This window comes from Lutjanus erythropterus, chromosome 10, assembly GCF_056507025.1.
Source record: "Lutjanus erythropterus isolate fLutEry1 chromosome 10, fLutEry1.hap2, whole genome shotgun sequence".
In the NCBI taxonomy this organism is placed as follows: Eukaryota; Metazoa; Chordata; class Actinopteri; order Lutjaniformes; family Lutjanidae; genus Lutjanus; species Lutjanus erythropterus.
In genome coordinates, this window is record NC_139326.1 from 5,076,174 (window position 1) to 5,094,431 (window position 18,258).

At 39.0% G+C, this 18,258-nt stretch overlaps 1 protein-coding gene across 1 annotated transcript; it reads left to right on the forward strand.

Moving 5' to 3' along the window:
* The first annotated feature begins 3,684 nt into the window (after positions 1-3,684).
* slc6a4b (solute carrier family 6 member 4b) lies at positions 3,685-16,137 on the forward strand. Its single transcript, XM_084727958.1, has 13 exons — positions 3,685-3,913; positions 5,328-5,462; positions 6,720-6,939; positions 7,090-7,228; positions 7,329-7,463; positions 10,643-10,746; positions 12,382-12,509; positions 12,609-12,721; positions 13,280-13,411; positions 13,587-13,686; positions 13,804-13,904; positions 15,248-15,415; positions 15,513-16,137. The coding sequence occupies exons 1-13, from the start codon at positions 3,685-3,687 to the stop codon at positions 15,591-15,593; spliced, it is 1,785 nt and encodes a 594-aa protein (XP_084584084.1). The 3' UTR covers positions 15,594-16,137.
* Positions 16,138-18,258: the final 2,121 nt, after the last annotated feature.

Below are 18,258 nucleotides of genomic sequence, written 5' to 3' on the forward strand. Positions count from 1 at the left end.
TAAAACAATTCAGAACTAACTAACAGAATGCTGTGTCATATCCATGTCTGTTTGCCTGTGAGCAGAGTTTCTGGGCAGAGGCCGACATGCACACGTCCATGTGTGATTAGAGTCGACGTGCTCTAACAGGCACCGGGGCTCCTGTCAGTCTGATGTTCTTCTGCCCATGTGTGCCGATGCAGATTGACAGGATTGTATGTTAGAGAAGGCCAGAGCTATATGGTTTGTTGTTAGGCTGCTGGCCCTCAGGGGCCCTCGCACCTCGGCTGAGCAACCGCAGCCCTTTTTTTTCCAACAGCTGATTGTTTACTCTTCCCAGTCTCCTAGCTCTGGCAATGAGAGGACATGTTGAATCCCTATCTATCTATCTATCTATCTATCTATCTATCTATCTATCTATCTATCTATCTATCTATCTATCTATCTATCTATCTATCTATCTATCTATCTATCTATTTATTTCTACTTTCATTCAACATTGTGGCAGCAACTATCTCCATTTCCGCCTACCGCCTAGACACTGGAAATGTCAGTTAGTGCCTGGGACACTAATGGTATGAATATAGCAAGCTACCAGCTGTTACCTTTACTTTAATATATATTCTATTTTTGGGCTTTTGTGCCTTTAATGACAGGACAGCTGTAGAAACAGAGTAGGCCACACTGGAGTCAAGCCCACAGCTGCTGCAGAGGACTCAGCCTTGGTAAATGGGGCGCACACTTTACCAACTGAGCTACCAGGGCTCCTGACAGCTGCTGCCTTTTCTCTTGCAGTGGTCATTTTAATGCCTGGGCTCGGCTCTCAACATGCAGATGTTCCGCCAAAACAAAACATATATGACAGAAACTTGCTGTGTCTCTGATACATTTTAAAATACGTCATGGTGGTTTGTTTTCACAATAATGACAACGCTGCAAAGCATGAAGGTCAGTACTGAATTCAGTCTGTACACTTAAGATTTAATAAATTCACTGGGAGAAGAATATTGTCGGTGCTGTAAGTTGTGTGAGAGCTGACTCTTCAAACTGTTGGTTCAACTTAACATCTCAAGGTTATTGAATATGTCTTTTCAAGTTCATTTAACTTCAAGTTCAGTCAACTTACATTTTTAAGTTGAACCAGCTCAGATTGTTTTGTGTGCGAGTTGTTTACAATAAACCTTCAGGTTGAATGAATGAATTGTGTTTACAGTGATGAGGAGGAGAACTGAGATACACTAAAATTGCATCTCCTTTTATGTGCATTAAAGCAGAGAATTCTTGAAGCAACAGCTATCAAACAAAACAATCCACATTTGAGGTGACGTAACCAGGTCATGTGACACCAGGCCAGACGGTTTGTCTGCCACTTGGCTTTTAAGCGACAATTTTGTGACGGCGTTGGATGTCTCTGGTCCTATCTCTGTGTCATATCCATTTCCCCAAAGTAACTCCATTTGATGCACTCTCTCCTGCGTGACCGCTGCTCTCTGAAGATCCAGTTAGCAGCCTTTTCAAAGTGCCCAGTGCTAAAAGCGGTGGATTTGATTACAAAGTCTTTTTATTAGGTTTTTCCTAACGAGTGCGGTTAAGCTGCCGTGATTCTATTCTGCTGTCTTCACCAAACTATATTAACACAGGATCAGGAAGCCAAGATGGCTCAAGGTGCTATTTATAGCTCTCTGTATCAAACTTTTGGAAGTTCAAATGAACTGTCTGTTTATCGTTTGAACAGGAGCTTCACCTTTTTACCATTTGGGTGTTTTCTCCAGTTTTGACCCACCTGTTTATTGCTTTAAAGGCGAACTAGCAGGATTTTCTTGAGGCAATGCAAAGACTATCACAAAAATAATCCCTCTCCCTCTAAGTACAACACAAAAAAACTGAAAAACATTCAGGAGGACAATGAAGAGCAGACATAAATCTTGACCATTAGATCAGTATTTATTTTGCCAGGCAACCTGCTGCTTAAACAATAAAATTGTATTTTACCATAAACTCCCAATTTTACTGTGAAGGTCCAGCTGAAAATTTAGAGGCGTAAAAAGGCTGAAAAGACGTAAAAGAACTAAAATATCTGATTGAAAATGGCCCAAAACCTCATTACAAATTACATATTCGAGGTCTCTTGCTGATAATTGGAAAGTCCAATTTAATAATCTGGTCCCTAGGCTTATTGTGTGAATCTTTGCAGCACTAGAGTTGAAGGAGAAGTTTAAGATATTAATCAAAAGCCTCAGATTTTGTTTGATAAAAGGCAGAGACAAACAGAAAAGTCTTTGACCTCGATTTGAAAGAACTGAGTTGCAGCAGACCTGCGGTTTTCTGGGAGTTTGTTCCAGATATGTGGCACAGGAAAACTGAATGCTGCGTCTCCATGTTTAGTTTGGACTTCGGGGACAGAAAGTAGACATGTCCCAGATGACCTGAGACGTATGGGTGGGTCATTTACAGTAGAAGAATATCAGAAATGTATTTTGGCCTAAAACCATTCAGTGCTTCTTAGACCAACAGGAGACGGACAGGAAACCAGTGTAAAGACGTCAGAACTGGAGTGATGTGATCGATTTCTTTGGTCTTAGTGAGGACACGCAGCATTCTGGATCAGCTCCAGCTGTCTGAGAGAGTTTTTTTTAGAGAGACCTGTAAAGACGTGGACAAGCATCTCCAAATCCACCTAAGACATAAATCCTTTAATTCACAGAGGAAAAATGTAATTAAAGGCATAACAAGATGAAAACAATGTAACATGACAAAAATAGGTAAAATAAAAAACGTACAGTGTGAGAATTACGTAAAAATGTAACAAAATGAAAATGACTTAAAAGACATAGCAAGATGAAAACTACTATTTAAATGAGGTAAGAAGACATAAAAGAAGTAAAAAGACAAAAACAAAGCAACAAAACAAAACTACATAAAATTTGAGCAAAGTCCAAATGATGTAAAAGTTGTCCCAAGATGAAAATTACATAAAGGATGTAACAAGACAAAAATGACATAAAAGACCCAACAAGACAAAGAAGATGTTAAAGACGCATTAAGATAAAAACGACGCAGCATCACAAAACAATGTAAAGAACAAGATGAAAATATAATAAAAAAATAAGACTTAAAAGACAAGATGAAAACAATGTAACAAAATAAAACTGTTAAAGATGTTAAAAGGCCTAAAAGATGTAAAAAGACAAAAAAGACAGTGTAAAAGAAGTAACAAGACAAAACAGGTTCAGTTAGCTTAGCACAGAATTAGCCTGTATTCTTCAGGAGGTGACTTTTTTTTCTTTTATACTTTGGGTACATGTCAGAGCCTGTACTGTTCTACTGCACTTTAATTTGAGTAAAGAAGTTGAATCAGTACTTCTACTTTAACCAGAGTATTATTTTTACACAAGGATCTGCATGTAAGCTCTTCTGCCACTTCTGTTAAATCTTGATATTTTGTTCAGGTGCATCATTTCAGCAACATTATATGTCATTGTCACTGTATGGCAACAACAGATGTGATCTCTAAATAATCTTTTTTAAGTTGAGAGTTTGTTCAGAGCTGCTGTCTCCACTAACTAACAGGTATCCTGAAGTGTCCGCTGGCTGCAGCTCCACCCACTCCTCCCACTCCAGCCGGCCCTGCTGCTCTCATCATTAGAGGAGAAACATCCTCCTCTCTGCTCCTCTCTGCTCCTCTGGCTGACTTTTCACAGTCCGATGCCCCGACAGGACTCCGCGGTCATGGCCGGCAGTCTGACCCACCACGGCTCCCCGAGCCCCGGCTACAGCTCCAACAACAACGCGGTCCCGGTGCCGGTCATCACTCAGACGGACTCCAGAGACAAATGGAGCAAAAAGATGGATTTTCTCCTGTCTGTCATTGGCTTTGCGGTGGACCTGGGAAATGTTTGGAGGTTTCCCTACATATGTTATCAGAACGGGGGCGGTAAGTGGTTCAGAGGTTTCAAAACCAGGTCACTCAACTTGACTTCTTGTGTGTGGAGCCACTTGGCAAACACCTGATGCGTTTTAAGGCTCGTCGAATCGATTAAATGTCAGAATTTGCGCCTCAAAACGGCTTCAGATTATTCAGAAAACAGGACGAAGCTGCAGCAGTGAACGCATCTGGCAGAGGAAACTGTCCATGGTGCTGAAGTGCACATCTGTAGCTTCACATCAATAAAAAAGTGCAAAAAGTTTTTTACACTTTTCTGTATCTATTTTTTTTTTTTTACTATATCAACAATTTTTACAGTGCAGGAGCTCGGCAAATTCACCAAGACAAGAGCTTTTAAGCATTTAAAAAATGTCTATTTTAAGTCAAAATCTATACTTTTATCTGCACAGATTTGTTAAATTATTGTGCATATCTTTGTGAATAGGTTGTACTTTTACATGAGCAGCTCACGGCTGGTTAAATTACAGCAGCCAGGTTGTATGAGGTACAGTAGGTCTAATAATTTATCACCTTTTTAAAAACAGAGTAATTTAAAGTTGCTGCATTTAAGACTTTTAAGAAAAGACTTCAAAGAAACAAAAGACAGTTTGAAAGAACATATATATACATAATTGACACTTTTTCAACAGCATTCATGGTATTTTCTAATCTGAGATATAATATAAACCACATTTTATATGATATTTTAATTAAGAGATGTAAAGATTAGGCCAATGACAAGCCTTATTTTCACATTTTTATTCAAATTTCATTTTAAAGTCAGATTTAAGCCTTCTAATTCCTTTTTTTTAGTTCTTGAGTCCCTCCATTTGAACACAGCAGGCAGAAGAGTTCTTTAATAAGTCAGTCATTCCTGTTTTAACCTGCTTATTCCTTTCCTAGGTAGTTTTCTATGCAGTTTAAAGTATAATTTTATAAATCTATAATCTCATTTATTGTATTAAATGTCTATTCATTTATGGTTTATCTCCCAGGGCTTTTAGACTATTTTAAATGTCTTTTTTTCTATTGTGTTTGACAAATTTTCTATGGCCAATAAAGGACAGTAAAGTATATCTAATCTTATCTAATCTTATCCTATCTTAACTTATCTTATCTTATCTAATCTTATCTTATCTTCAGTGTATAACGTGATATTCCCTGCACATCTGTCATGACTGTTGTGTTTTTGTGCATTTGTGGAAAGTGTTGTGTACTGTATGTTTAATCTGTGTGTGATCTTTTGAATAGTGCTGCACAAGGATGCAAAATAAATTTCAGTGTTTACTGACAATAAAGTACGGTATCATGTTGTGTTGCATCATATCGTAGCGTATCACGTTTATGGATGCCCTCACTTTGTCATTGTGACCTTCATGTAAAAGCCCCACATGACATTGTACCCTCATGTTTCTCTGTGCAGGTGCTTTCCTCATCCCCTACATACTGATGGCCATCTTCGGCGGAGTGCCGCTCTTCTACATGGAGCTGGCACTGGGACAGTTCCACAGAACCGGAGCCATATCCATATGGAAACACATCTGTCCCATTTTCAAAGGTGAGGCCTCACACTGCGCCGCTTGGTCGCAGATGTTCAGGCATCACTTTACAATGAGACTACAAATATAAACGATTTATAAATGGTTTATAATTGGGTTATTGATTAGACTGTAAACAGCACATTAGATAAAGAGGGCAAAGCAATGACCTGTTGTTTGCCAAGCAGCATTTATACCAGTCTGCTTCATCAGGTATTTGTTAATAAGTTTAACCACCATCAGCCTGTTTTAATAATCAAATAGTTTCATTTGGAATATCTAATTAACATATCAAATTACCAGATTTATACATGAAGCAGTATTCTTTACCTCACCATTTCCAGCATGTGCTCTTTTACTCTGTGCAATAAGGATCCCTTTTGCTAGTTAGGTGATAAATTGTCATATTTTACACTTTACAGCAGGCTCCCCTTTGACACACTGTAAATGATTTCAAGTCGATTTAGCATAAAAATGCAAATTTACCTGCTGCCTTAAAAATGTGAGGATTGGCACAAATTCATCTTATGAGCTTTCAAAATGTTAAAGTGATTGAGTTAATTAAATGAGCCAATCGGGGGCAAGGATTGAATTCAATAATAACTTTAATTATGGTTAACGTTGTTTAAAATTATTATCAAAAGAAACAACCGTTATTTATCTCATTACTTTTCTCTATGTCTGTTTTCTTCAAATTACAAAACAGGGATCTGAAGACACTTCAAATCTCAAACAGTGCATGCTGGGAAGTCTGCGATATGCCACTCATGTTTCTTTAGCAAGTTAATTTAATGAATTAAATGAACTCACAGAAATACGTTCATTCAACTGAAAAGGGCTGAAGTGGTCTGAAGACAAAAACTGGAAATTTTAAATGGATTTTGGTCAAAATTACTAAAACCTATTTACTTTAAATTTCTTTAAATTAACAAGTGAAGATGAGTTGATTCCAATAAATTTCTGAATCCAGATTTTTTACAGTGCAGTTAGTAGTAAGCAGTAACTGGATATTGCCAAATAGTGAGCCCACATCGATGTAAAAAAAAAACAAGCAAACTGTGTTATAATTCTTTCGTACTTCTTTGTTAGTGATTTATAGTTTTTTTTTACAACCTGATTAATAACCTAATATTATAATAATAATTAGAAACCATCTATAAGTCATTTTTAAAGGGAGTCTTATTGTAAAGTGGTGCTGATCTTCAGATGAAATTGAGTTACCTTAAGAAATCTGTGATTCAAAATATATTTATACTGATTTTAATCCTCTGTTTCAGGTATAGGCTACGCCATCTGTATCATCGCTCTGTATGTGTCCTTCTACTACAACACCATCATCGCCTGGGCCCTCTTCTACTTCTACTCCTCCTTCTCCAGCATCTTGCCCTGGACAAACTGCGACAACGTGTGGAACACCCCCGACTGCACCAACTATTTTGGCATCGACAACGTCACCTGGACGAATTCCTCCAGGTCTCCGGCAGAGGAATTTTACACGTAAGTGCATGTAAGTGTGAGTAACAGAAACCACATATACTATAAATAGCTTTGCAGTAATACTCTACACAAACACTGTCAGCGAGTGACGTTCGGGGGAAAAATCTTGTCTCCTGTGCTGAAAAAGCGGTGATTTATGTGTCGCTGCAGGAGGAACGTTCTTGAGATCCACAAGGCGTCAGGGCTGAGAAACGTCGGGGGTGTTCGCTGGCAGCTGATGCTCTGCCTTTTTCTCATTTTCACCATCGTGTACTTCAGCCTCTGGAAGGGCGTGAAGACTTCAGGGAAGGTAGCACGCTGCAGTTTCCTTACTACAATACAGAGGATTACTGTGCGTCTATGATCTGTAGTTCCACCATCTCTCTGTTTCACTCTTTCTTCCACTCCAGGTAGTGTGGGTTACCGCCACCCTGCCCTACATCGTGCTCTTCATCCTGCTGATCCGGGGCGCCACTCTGCCGGGAGCCTGGAGAGGGGTGGTGTTTTACCTGAAACCTCAGTGGGGGAAGCTGCTGGAGACCAGTGTGAGTTGTACAAAGTTGGCTGGTCAGCTGGTTTGTCAGAAAAGGATCAAAATCACTCATCATCTCTGAATTATACACAGCTTATTTGTCAGGAAACGACTAATTAAACTTAAGTTTCTAAAAAAAATCTGCATATTAGCAGACTTCCCAGCATGCATAGTTTGAGAGTTAAAACTCTCCTGAGACCCTTCTTTTCTTAGTTTAAAACATACGATGAAAACTGTGAACGCTGCGTTTCTCTAGAACAATGTAATATCTTTAGCTTATTTAAGTACGACTGAAATAATATCAAGTTTGTTTGACTATAGAAGTTGAGCTATTTTGAATCATTACAACATTGCCTCAACTTGTCGTTTCAAATTTAGCCAACCTAAAATTTTTAGGCACCCCAGACGCTAACTTATTTTGGGTGAAAACAAATCACACATCACACAAATAAAACAACAAATAAAATAAATAAACGTTAATTTTGGCCAAATTCACACTGGCAACAGGAGCCCTTCCATTCAAAAACAGGTCTGTCTTTACATGTTGCTGTTATTTTTTCCATTAAAAACACCTTCTTTAACCTGTCTTGTCATTTATGTAGGGTTGGATGCAGTGTATTCAATTCTAGACAATACCAAAAATGTGTGTGATCTTGGACCTGCTTGCAAAATGTGGCCATGCCTCATATGTTTAGCCCCTAGAGAGGCTTATTTAATACTCTAAATTTAAGTCATCTATGTCATAAATTTAAAAGCAGTTGCATAATTACAGAATTATTTTCCCAGTTAGTGAAAGGTGCCCCACCTGACATGCAGCACAATCATACGACAAGAGAAAAGAAGAAGATAAAAAGGAATAATAATAATAATAATGATAATAATAAGGGCACTTGGAGAGTGCAGACCTCTCCTAAGGCCAAATGTCTCTCAATGCTAACGAAAGTGAAAAATGATTTGTGTATCCGCCCTGTGATTCAGATCCACTCCAACATTTAATGAGTTCTTCCTTGGCTCATGCTCTACCCTTCAGGAAAACTGGGCCAGTAGTTTTTCTGTAATCCTTATGACAGACAAACAACGGGCACAGAAATCTTAATATTTAAAGGTAATAAAAAGGTTTATATACATAAATATCAGGTCGTATGTTATTTTTTCCACATGTTGAATTTCACTCAGTATTCTTATCTGTTTTGACAGATATAATCTAATATTCTTAGCAGATACTCGTCACCATTTTGTGATTAGTGAATGATAAGCTCGATTTCACTGTGTGCAACTTCCCGAATAGAGTTTAACCCTGGGAAAGACCAGGAAAGAAAGATGTGTATTTATTTCTCTGCAGTCTTACAAACATTTAGGAATAACGGGGCCAAATTGCAGGAACTTCCTAAATTGCAGATCCTGTTTTAACTGGTTTGGTAACCATGGTATTGAGGAGAAAAGCCTTTTCCTAAGTCAATGTTCCGCAACTCAAGTTAGGGTTTGTTTCTGTCATACCAAATTGGGAAAAATCCTATTGTAGAGTCTTCCTATCTTAACTTAAGAATCTTATCCTTGGAAGTTTGTATAATGCGACCCAAGAGTTTTAACTTCCCAGGAAAACAATGAAGCTGTCCCAAATTTCACTTTTTGACCTTTAGTTGTAACTTATAAGCAGTGTTAGATTGCTAATTTGCTTCTGTAAGACAAATTGGGAAAAATCCAATCTTAGACTTTTCCAATTAGACTTAAGATTTTCTGTAATACATATTTAACTTGCGGGACTTGTGTAATGAAATAACACATCTGGATCTTCCAGGCATTAGGGTCATTAGTTTAATGTATACCTCCATTCATTTCTACTCACTACAGTCCCTCGTGAATCTGCCAATATTTATTTTAGATCTATGAATCGTCCTCATCTTCCTCTCTGGCTCTCTGCGGTTGTTTGGTAAACATGTGTGAGTGCTTTGGTTGGAAGGAGAATATGGATGAGACGAAATGAGATGCATAAATAAGCCACAGAGCAGGATAATAAGATGCATAATTGGTTTAGATTTTCTGCCCATTAACAAAGGCCTCCCTTTCTGTCTCACTCACCAATGTCCAACGCTGCCCTCTTCTTTTTAATGCCGAATGCATCCTCCTCTTCAGATCTCCCTGCGTACAGCTGTGTGGCCGGCAAATAGATCTCTATATACGACTGACACACGACACCTCTCTGCTCGGGAAATTAAACACCGAGGGATCAGAACACAAATAGGAAACTGAAAATATGAGGATACTCCTATTAAGTTCATTTGGAGGGAACATTAAATCACTAAAAGAAAAAAATGAACATTTCTGTTTAAATAAGCTGGATCAATTGTACTTGAGAAAACATGCTAAATTAGAGGAGTGCAAGAGTGCAGTTCTCTGCCAGATAATAGACGGTGAAGCACCTACTGCAATGCCACAACAATTTCCAGATGCAACCAGCAGAGATTTACAAAGTTCTGCCAACATTAACATATAACAAATATGTTGCCTCTTGAAGCAGATGTTGATCACTTGCAGCCCCTAGAAGCCGGTTAAGAATATGAAACCTAATGTAACCAGTTAATCCTCAAGTCCAAGTGGTCATTTGTTCAAAGTTTGACAAAATTCCCTCAAAGCGTTCTTGAGATATTGCGGTAATAAGAATGGGATGACCTGGAAATATTATAATGCCTCTGGTCACGGCTGATCATGTTTCTTTAGAAACTTAATATAAGTCAGAGATGTTTCCAGACTTTTTTTTTACTGGTGTGGCCCAAGTGAGCCACTGACTTATGCAGGGGTGGCATGAAGTACGTCTGTAGGCACACACATGCACACATTAATGCACCACTTCATATCTTATTTAGTTACCAGTATTACAGTATCTTACATTTTCTTACATTCCTGATCGTTTAAATTTATTGACAAGATGAACAGTCCTATGAGTCGCATCAGTGGCACCATGCAAAGATAACATAAAGACTCCATACCTTACTCTTTAAGTGAACGGATAGCCAATCATACTTGAGGACCAATCAGATTTCAGGGTTGTGGACCATGTCCCTCCATGCTCAAATGTTTAGTTTAACTTGTATATTTAGGCATAATGAGAAAAGATCAGTTGATCCCACTAAATTCCTGTATCATTTTTTTTTACAGTGTACAGTAATGTCTCTGTCTGTCTGTCTTTTCCAGGTGTGGGTGGATGCCGCGGCTCAGATATTCTTCTCTCTGGGGCCCGGGTTCGGGGTGCTCCTGGCTCTCTCCAGCTACAACCCTTTCACAAATAACTGCTATCGGTGAGAACTGAGACACACTGAGTCATGTGAACCCACATCTGTGGCTCAAACACGGCTTCGTAAGCAGCCTAGAAGCCGAAGGTCCAGATAAAAGGCAAAAACCTTTACTGTTTGCACTATGTATGATAAGAAATCACATCTCCTGCTGAGTTTTATGGTTGAGTTTAATGACTTCAGAGCACCATATGTGGTCGAAACTCTAAGAGCAGCTGTGGGATTTATTGCTTATGAATTAAACAGCATAGTGTGGGCGAGACAATGGTATTAAAGGCAGGAGTGGTGAATACTGCATGTTGGGTATAAATGCCAAGCGGTACACAGGAGACATTAAACACTGTACACTCCCAGTGTGACTAATAATGTGTGTGTGGCTGTGATTAATAGACCAGCAGTAAACACACAGATCATGAATGAAACTACATGCTGCAGTTTCGTGACTCTGAGATCACATTTCAGTGTGATAGGGATGTTTTTCAGTAGTTATATCTTTGCTGTTCAAATGTGCTACTTTTATTTTACAGACTGGATATTAAGTGCATGCAAATAACATGACCTAAAACACATAACGTGTGTCAATAAACATCATAAGCAAATGCAAAAGTCATGTGAAGTGAACAAGCAACCATATAGTAGTGAGTCTGTGTGTTAGCATGCTTGTGAATGTGTGTGTGCACGTTCACAAGCACACTCATGTTCAGTCACCTCCTTATGAAAGACACTCAGAGACAGAAAGGTCAGTTATAATCAGAGGGGATCAGCTCGGACGGATTGATCAGACAGATCCTGAGCCCATAGCTCAAATTCTGACATTCAGTTTGAATATAGCTGTTTGCTGAACCCCTTTAATAATACACAATAATAATAATGATCATCTTTATTTGTGCAGCTCCTTTCATACAAGAAATGCAGCTCAAAGTGCTTTATAGCAAAGCAATTACATGCACCAAGTGTTTGACATAAAAAAGGAATAGAATGCTAAAATTAATGGAAAATAAGATGGAAAATAAAACCCACTGTCTAATAATAGATAAATTTGCGAATGGAATATATTTAATGCATATTCACATGAAAATACATAAAGAATGAGCATAAAAAGGGGATAGAACGCCATAAAATGAGATGGAGAATACGCATCACTTTATAACATAGTAAAAATAAGGATAAAAATAAGGAATGCATAACATGAGATAGAAAATAAAACCCACAGAATAATAATGATACAAATAAAGTTCAACAGAATGCAGGAAAATACAACAGTTTTCATTAAGTGCAAAGCAAAATGCAGAGAGGAGTTTCAGGCCTGGATCTTTGTAATAACTACAACAATGTTTGCATTTTCTAGATGTTTGGTGACAGAGTTTTATATCTCTAATGAACACACCACAGTCCTCATTAGTATTGTTGTTGTAAGATGTCTGTGGTTGCTAGTGAAGAGACACAGACACACAGCTGATGAGAACATACAAAGGATCCTATTGAACAAAGGTCAGCAGGGTCAACAACAACATGCTGCACAGCTTTCACCTCAGACAGCAACACTCAGGAGCATCTCTTTTAATTTAAAAAATTAGGTTTAAAGGAGAATATTTATGTTGCCTGCCCCTGAACGGAGTTCAATTTCTTCTTCCTCAACAGTGACGCCATTGTGACCAGTCTGGTGAACTGTCTGACCAGCTTCGTGTCGGGGTTCGTCATCTTCACGGTGCTGGGCTACATGGCAGAGATGAGGAAGGTGGAGGTTGAGGATGTGGCTAGGGATAAAGGTCAGAGAATGAGTTTTATATTTAAAACCATGAAAAATCAGTGAAATCAAACACTTACAATGATCTCTCTCTTCGTATTCAATATTTTCATGCTTTCAGGACCAAGTTTGCTCTTCATTACTTACCCAGAAGCCATTGCGAACATGATGGGCTCAACTTTTTTTGCAATCATCTTTTTTGTGATGATGATCACACTGGGACTGGACAGCACGGTACGAGACGTAAATTCCAGACTGTTGACTATAAATAGTGACGGATGAAACGTGTCTAGTTTCTCCAGCTGTGCAAAAATGAGGCCAAAATATCCCAGATATGAGCGCTGCCAACTTACGCTGGTGACATCATTTGGAGCAAGAGTCAGATGTTTTGGCTTCACTTTTAGGGAGCTGACTGTGAAGGCAATTAAACAATATATCTGATTAAATACTTGTAATTTTGATACTTGAATTGTGAGATTTAAAAGTTACATAACTGATGTAACTTTAGACACTATTATGAAAATATTAAGTCTGTCATGACTTAACTGTAATGCTCCTAACAGTGCAGCATTTATTGCATTTCTATTTAATTCCTGCAAAAACATTTTATTCTTGTTTCTGCATTAATTTTAAATTATGCAAATAATGCCAGGATACAATGATGTAGTGTTAATTTGACTGTGATGCACATTTTTACCCGACATAAAGCAGCAAAAGTGATTGATATATGATAAGAAAAGTGTAAATGCTATAGAATAATACAGTGTATTTAAAACTTTCTGTGTGTTTCAGTTTGGTGGTTTGGAGGCGATCATCACCGCTGTGCTGGATGAATACCCAGATCTTTTCTCTCACAGACGTGAACTTTTTGTTCTGTGCTTGGTAGTTGTCTGCTTTTTGGGCTCTCTAAGCACCCTCACAAATGTAAGTCAGTCACATTTTGAATTAGCTAAAGAACAAAAATTTAACCCCAAGTTTGTTCAAACAATTATCTTTATTTGCTGTAAGATTTAGGTAGTTCTGGTCCCAGGGAAGAGAATAGTTTCCAATTTTGGCATGATGGATGATGTTATCAGTCGGTGTAAAATGTTATTGACAGGGTGGCGCCTACGTGGTGAAGCTGCTGGAGGAATTCGGAGTGGGATGCTCCATCATAGCTGTGGGTTTCCTCGAGGCCATTGCAGTTTCCTGGTTCTACGGTAAACAAGAGGCTGCCATCGATCGACTGGTGTTCTGCTTCTTTTACCAAAAATGTAAAGTAGTATCAAGTCTATTGTTACTGAAAGTGACTCGTGTTTATTTGTTGTTGCTTTCAGGTATCAACAGATTCAGCAGTGATGTTCAGGCCATGCTGGGCAAAGCTCCGGGATTATTCTGGAGGGTGTGCTGGGTCGCCATCAGTCCAGCATTTCTAGCAGTAAGATCTGAAATACTCTCACCCATGTTTACAACGTTTGGACCTAAATTTCTTCAATGCTGTTTAAAGGGATAGTTCGGATTATTTGAAGTCATCTGCTGACAGAAGATGGCAGTCGACCTGGCACCGGTTTGGAGAAGCAGCTGGAGTACTGGTGTAGGAAGCTAAGTGATGTACTGCTGTGGACAGGGTCAGCAGCAAAACATATTTTAGCCACTTAAAAAAGACCCACATTAAAAAAATTCAATATTATTTCAGGTATACACTATATTTAGAATATTTTCACCTCTTCCCTGTGCTGATAAACAGCCTTTTCTGATGGGAAACTGCTATTATGTAAGTCAAATATTACTCTTACCAAAGCCACCAAACTCCACTGGCGAAATCTATAATTGTATCTCCCAAAACACTGCCGTTGCTGGTCTGCTGCTTCCTCGATCGGTTAGTGTTTCTGTGTTATTGTGTGACTTTGCTGAATCCAATACTGACCTTTTATAACACCGAAGGCACACAATAACACACACAGATTTACTGATCGAGGCAGCGGTGAACCAGCAACTCCTGTGTTCTGCAAAGTAAAATGTTTTTGTCAAAGGAGTCTGGTTGCTTCGGAGCAAACTATATTTGTCTTATATAACGGCAGTTTCTCATCAGATAAGGCTGTCTGACAGCAGGGTAAAGCTGTGAAAATATTCTAAAAATAGCGCACACCTAAACTGACATAGATTTCTTTTAGTATATCTACAGAAGTATATCGGTTAGCTTCCTGTACCAGTGTTTCCTCTGCTGTTTCTCCAAAGTATGGACAGGTCAACTGGCATCTACTGTAAGTAATACACTGACTATAAGTACCTCATGCAAGCCCACTTCAAAAAACCCGCACTATCCCTCTAAGTCATCCAGAGATCAATGGGTGGAAGTAGACCAAGACAACACAAGCTTGGTGCAGGATCAAAAGACGAGTGAGTGGACCGGTGGCCTTTGAAGGCTGCAGTCACCTAACACCTGACCCCTCCGTACTTTAAACCCTCCTCTATATGAAACTTCTCCTTCCTATACAAAATGTATGCTGCAAAACACTTGGGCAAATGTCAATTTCCCTCGTTTATATACAGTTTAATACCCTTGTTTCTTATTTGCATCCATCTATCTGTTTGTCAACCTGTTGACATTTTGCATTATGACACTTTTATGGCTTCCTTTATAAATTTCTTTCCCGATGTATGCATGTGTGGTATATTGCCTTTCCCCAATATTATGCCTTATGTAAGAATGCAAAAGTTACATTACCATATATGGAAATTTTAAGTAAAGGAATCTGCATGTATTCCATCTCCTCTCAGTATATTATAGTGAGCTCCCTGCTGAAAGCGCCGCCCCTCACGCTGTTTGACTATAAGTACCCTGACTGGAGCATCACAGTGGGATACATCATCGGCTTCTCGTCCTTCATGTGGATCCCCATCTACATGGTCTACAAGCTGGTATGGACTCCTGGATCTCTCAAACAGGTCAGTGGATGAGGAGAAGGACTGTGCGAAAAGTAGAAACAATTTTCCTTCAAATTAATCTCGTCCTCCCCATCTTCTTCTCTGCTGTTTTCCACAGAGGTTGGCGGTCTGTCTCAGGCCAGAGAGGACCATCCCGGACATCCACGCCGACAGTCTCAACATGGCCACCGTACCATAGAGAGAGAAACCATCTTAACACGTGAAAAACACACTCGTCCCCTTGCTTCTAGTTTTTATTCAAACCACAGATTTAAGTGATTTGTGAGTGAATCTGAACGTTATCTGACATCATGACTGTTGAACATGTTAACTTTCACTGCATGTGCACACTTGGTAAAATGTTAAATGCTGCTAAATTTGTAATTCCAAGAGGAGCTGAGATAGCAATACTGTCTGTTCCTGCACCACCAGGACAGTTTGTAGCTTTCACACGTTGCCATTTACAAGTGTGGCGTTTGTGCAGCCGTGTTTGTATAATGGTTTGCTTTTCCCCTTAATTGGCTGTTTTCACTGCATAAGAACAGTACACCAAGGAGAATAAAAACATGTGATACACTCAGCATATCATTTCTGTTGCATGAGGCTCTTGTTAAAGGGACAGTTCACCCAAAAAACGAAAATACGTATTTTATTTCTTACCTGTAGTGCTATTTATCCATCTAGAAGGCAATTTGAGGAGGGATGATGGGGGAATGTCCCCCTTCGAAACCACCTAGTAGCAGAAAGAGATGACCATGTCTAGTCTGCCTGACTCACTGATCCTTTATCTGACTGAGACTTGTGACAGAATCTATGGTCCCAACCACGGCTCTGAAATATTAGCTAACTGCTAGCTGCTTTGTGTGGATAAATCCATGACGCTGTCCCTCCCTCCTGTCAGTTTTGCACCTGTAATAGATGCTCATGATTTAGTCCACAGGTTGCGAGTGAATGAAACGAACCAGGTCCATCCTTCCCTGTTAAAAATGAACAAGTCGCCTCCTCATCTACATTGCTTTGGTGCAGGTTGCAGGGTTTTGGAGGTGTCAGCTGTAGAGACATCTGCCTCCTTTACTTGGCAAATGGTGGCAAAGAAAATACAAACAAACTGCAATGTCTCTTTGCAGAAATAATGACCAGGTTACTCAAGATAATCCACAGACTCTGTTTGTAGCAGTTCAGTGTGGGAACTATACTTTTTCTACTGAAGGACCAGCATATCACTGTGCAGAAGGATGTGTAAATCTACTCAGGGACGAGAGGCTTGTGCTTGTGACAGTATGGGATATAAACACTGTAAACCACTGAGCTAGCAAGCATGGTGATATGGTTACGGTTATGGTTATGAGAGAAGTGTGACGCAGACTTGCAGCTGCAGCAAAAAGAGAGAGTGAGAGAGTGCTCATGTGGACTGACTGCAGCAAAATATTCTCAACTTGATGAAACTATTACTGAAGTCAACATTTGATCTTGTGCTCAGTTATAGTTGACTAATGTATGTAAACTTGACACCATAAAAACGGCGGTTAAATGACCTGAAACGAACCACATTTTAGGTGTGCATGGCGTGAATGCGTGCGTCTGCACTCTGGTACTTAACAAACAGCTCTTGGTGCAGTTTGGTAGGAAGAAAAAAGTTTCCGCGTGAAATTGATCAAAACAACGACTGTGGATTATTTTGAGTCATGATTTCTGGAAAGAGAATTTGCTGTTGAGTTTTTCACATGTATATTTTGGCACTAGAAGCACCAAATCACTAGACTGGATGCTGAGCGCTGTCTAGTTCCATTATAATGGAGAGAAGGCAGATATCTTAAAAACTCAGCAACCAACACCAAAACAATCTAGACAGACAAACAGCACCACAGGAAAGAGGAAAAATGTATTTCTGCTTTTGTGGTGAGCTGTCCCTTTAAGTTCTATATTTTCTGTAGTTTGTGGATGTTAGATGAAACCAGCTGTGCATGCTCAGCTGTAGCAACAATGGAAACACCAGTGTTGCACTTGGACCAACAGCGAAGTTTTTCATCAGTAGAATAATCATGGCAGCAGTGTTAGGCATGTAACTTCATGTAATTATAATAATAATAATTTAAAAAAAAAAGGTCAGTGGGCTGTTTATCCATTCAGTGGAATAATAGCTAAAGTTTGTCACACTGAGTGTATTCTTTGTGGCAGTTTGAAGAGATATTGTGAGTGGTTTGTGTTGGACTGAAGTCTAAACACTTTTTTTTTCACCTCTCTGTCAACGAAAACAGAGATTAAATGGGACCAAACCTGAATCAGCTTGACAGTAAATCACAGCCCCTCTTTTATTTTTCATGTCAATGCTGTATTTAATATTTATAGAGTAGATCTGTACTGTAATACAGTGCTTGTATAGGACTTCAGCTGCTGGATATATCTGCTAAAAATGCTGTTTTTTCCCCACAAGTGTTTGTAATGGAGATGAGCGAGGCGTTCAGACAAAGACCACAACAGTTCATTTCATGTTTTCAGAAGAAACTTTATTGTACTGTTTTAGTATAACCTGTGTACTTACTGGAGATACAGTATGTCATGTACAGTGGTAAGTACGCTGGTTCTTTAAATTCAAAATAAAGTGTTTGGTCTTCATCTGATGGCTTCATTTAACTCCAGATAGCCTGTTTTGCCTTAAATCTGCCTAAATATCACACTGTATGTACAAAAATTGTAAAGGTTGTATTGATATTGTGCCTCTCCAATGTTTCACTCTCTAATTTAAGACTGTTTGACTATTTTTTTTCTTTTTTTGCATTATATCATTTGTGTGTGTTATCCAAAAGTGCTTCAGAGAATAATGTGACGAGCAAGGTGATGATTGTTGTGTGATTTTCTGACCT

Excerpts from the sequence above, each read along its gene's own strand:
- slc6a4b (XM_084727958.1), top strand. The coding sequence starts at position 3,685 with ATGCCCCGACAGGACTCCGCGGTCATGGCCGGCAGTCTGACCCACCAC. Across the intron at positions 10,747-12,381 it reads TTCACAAATAACTGCTATCG|TGACGCCATTGTGACCAGTC; the intron begins GTGAGAACTGAG and ends CTTCCTCAACAG. Across the intron at positions 12,722-13,279 it reads CACTGGGACTGGACAGCACG|TTTGGTGGTTTGGAGGCGAT; the intron begins GTACGAGACGTA and ends TGTGTGTTTCAG.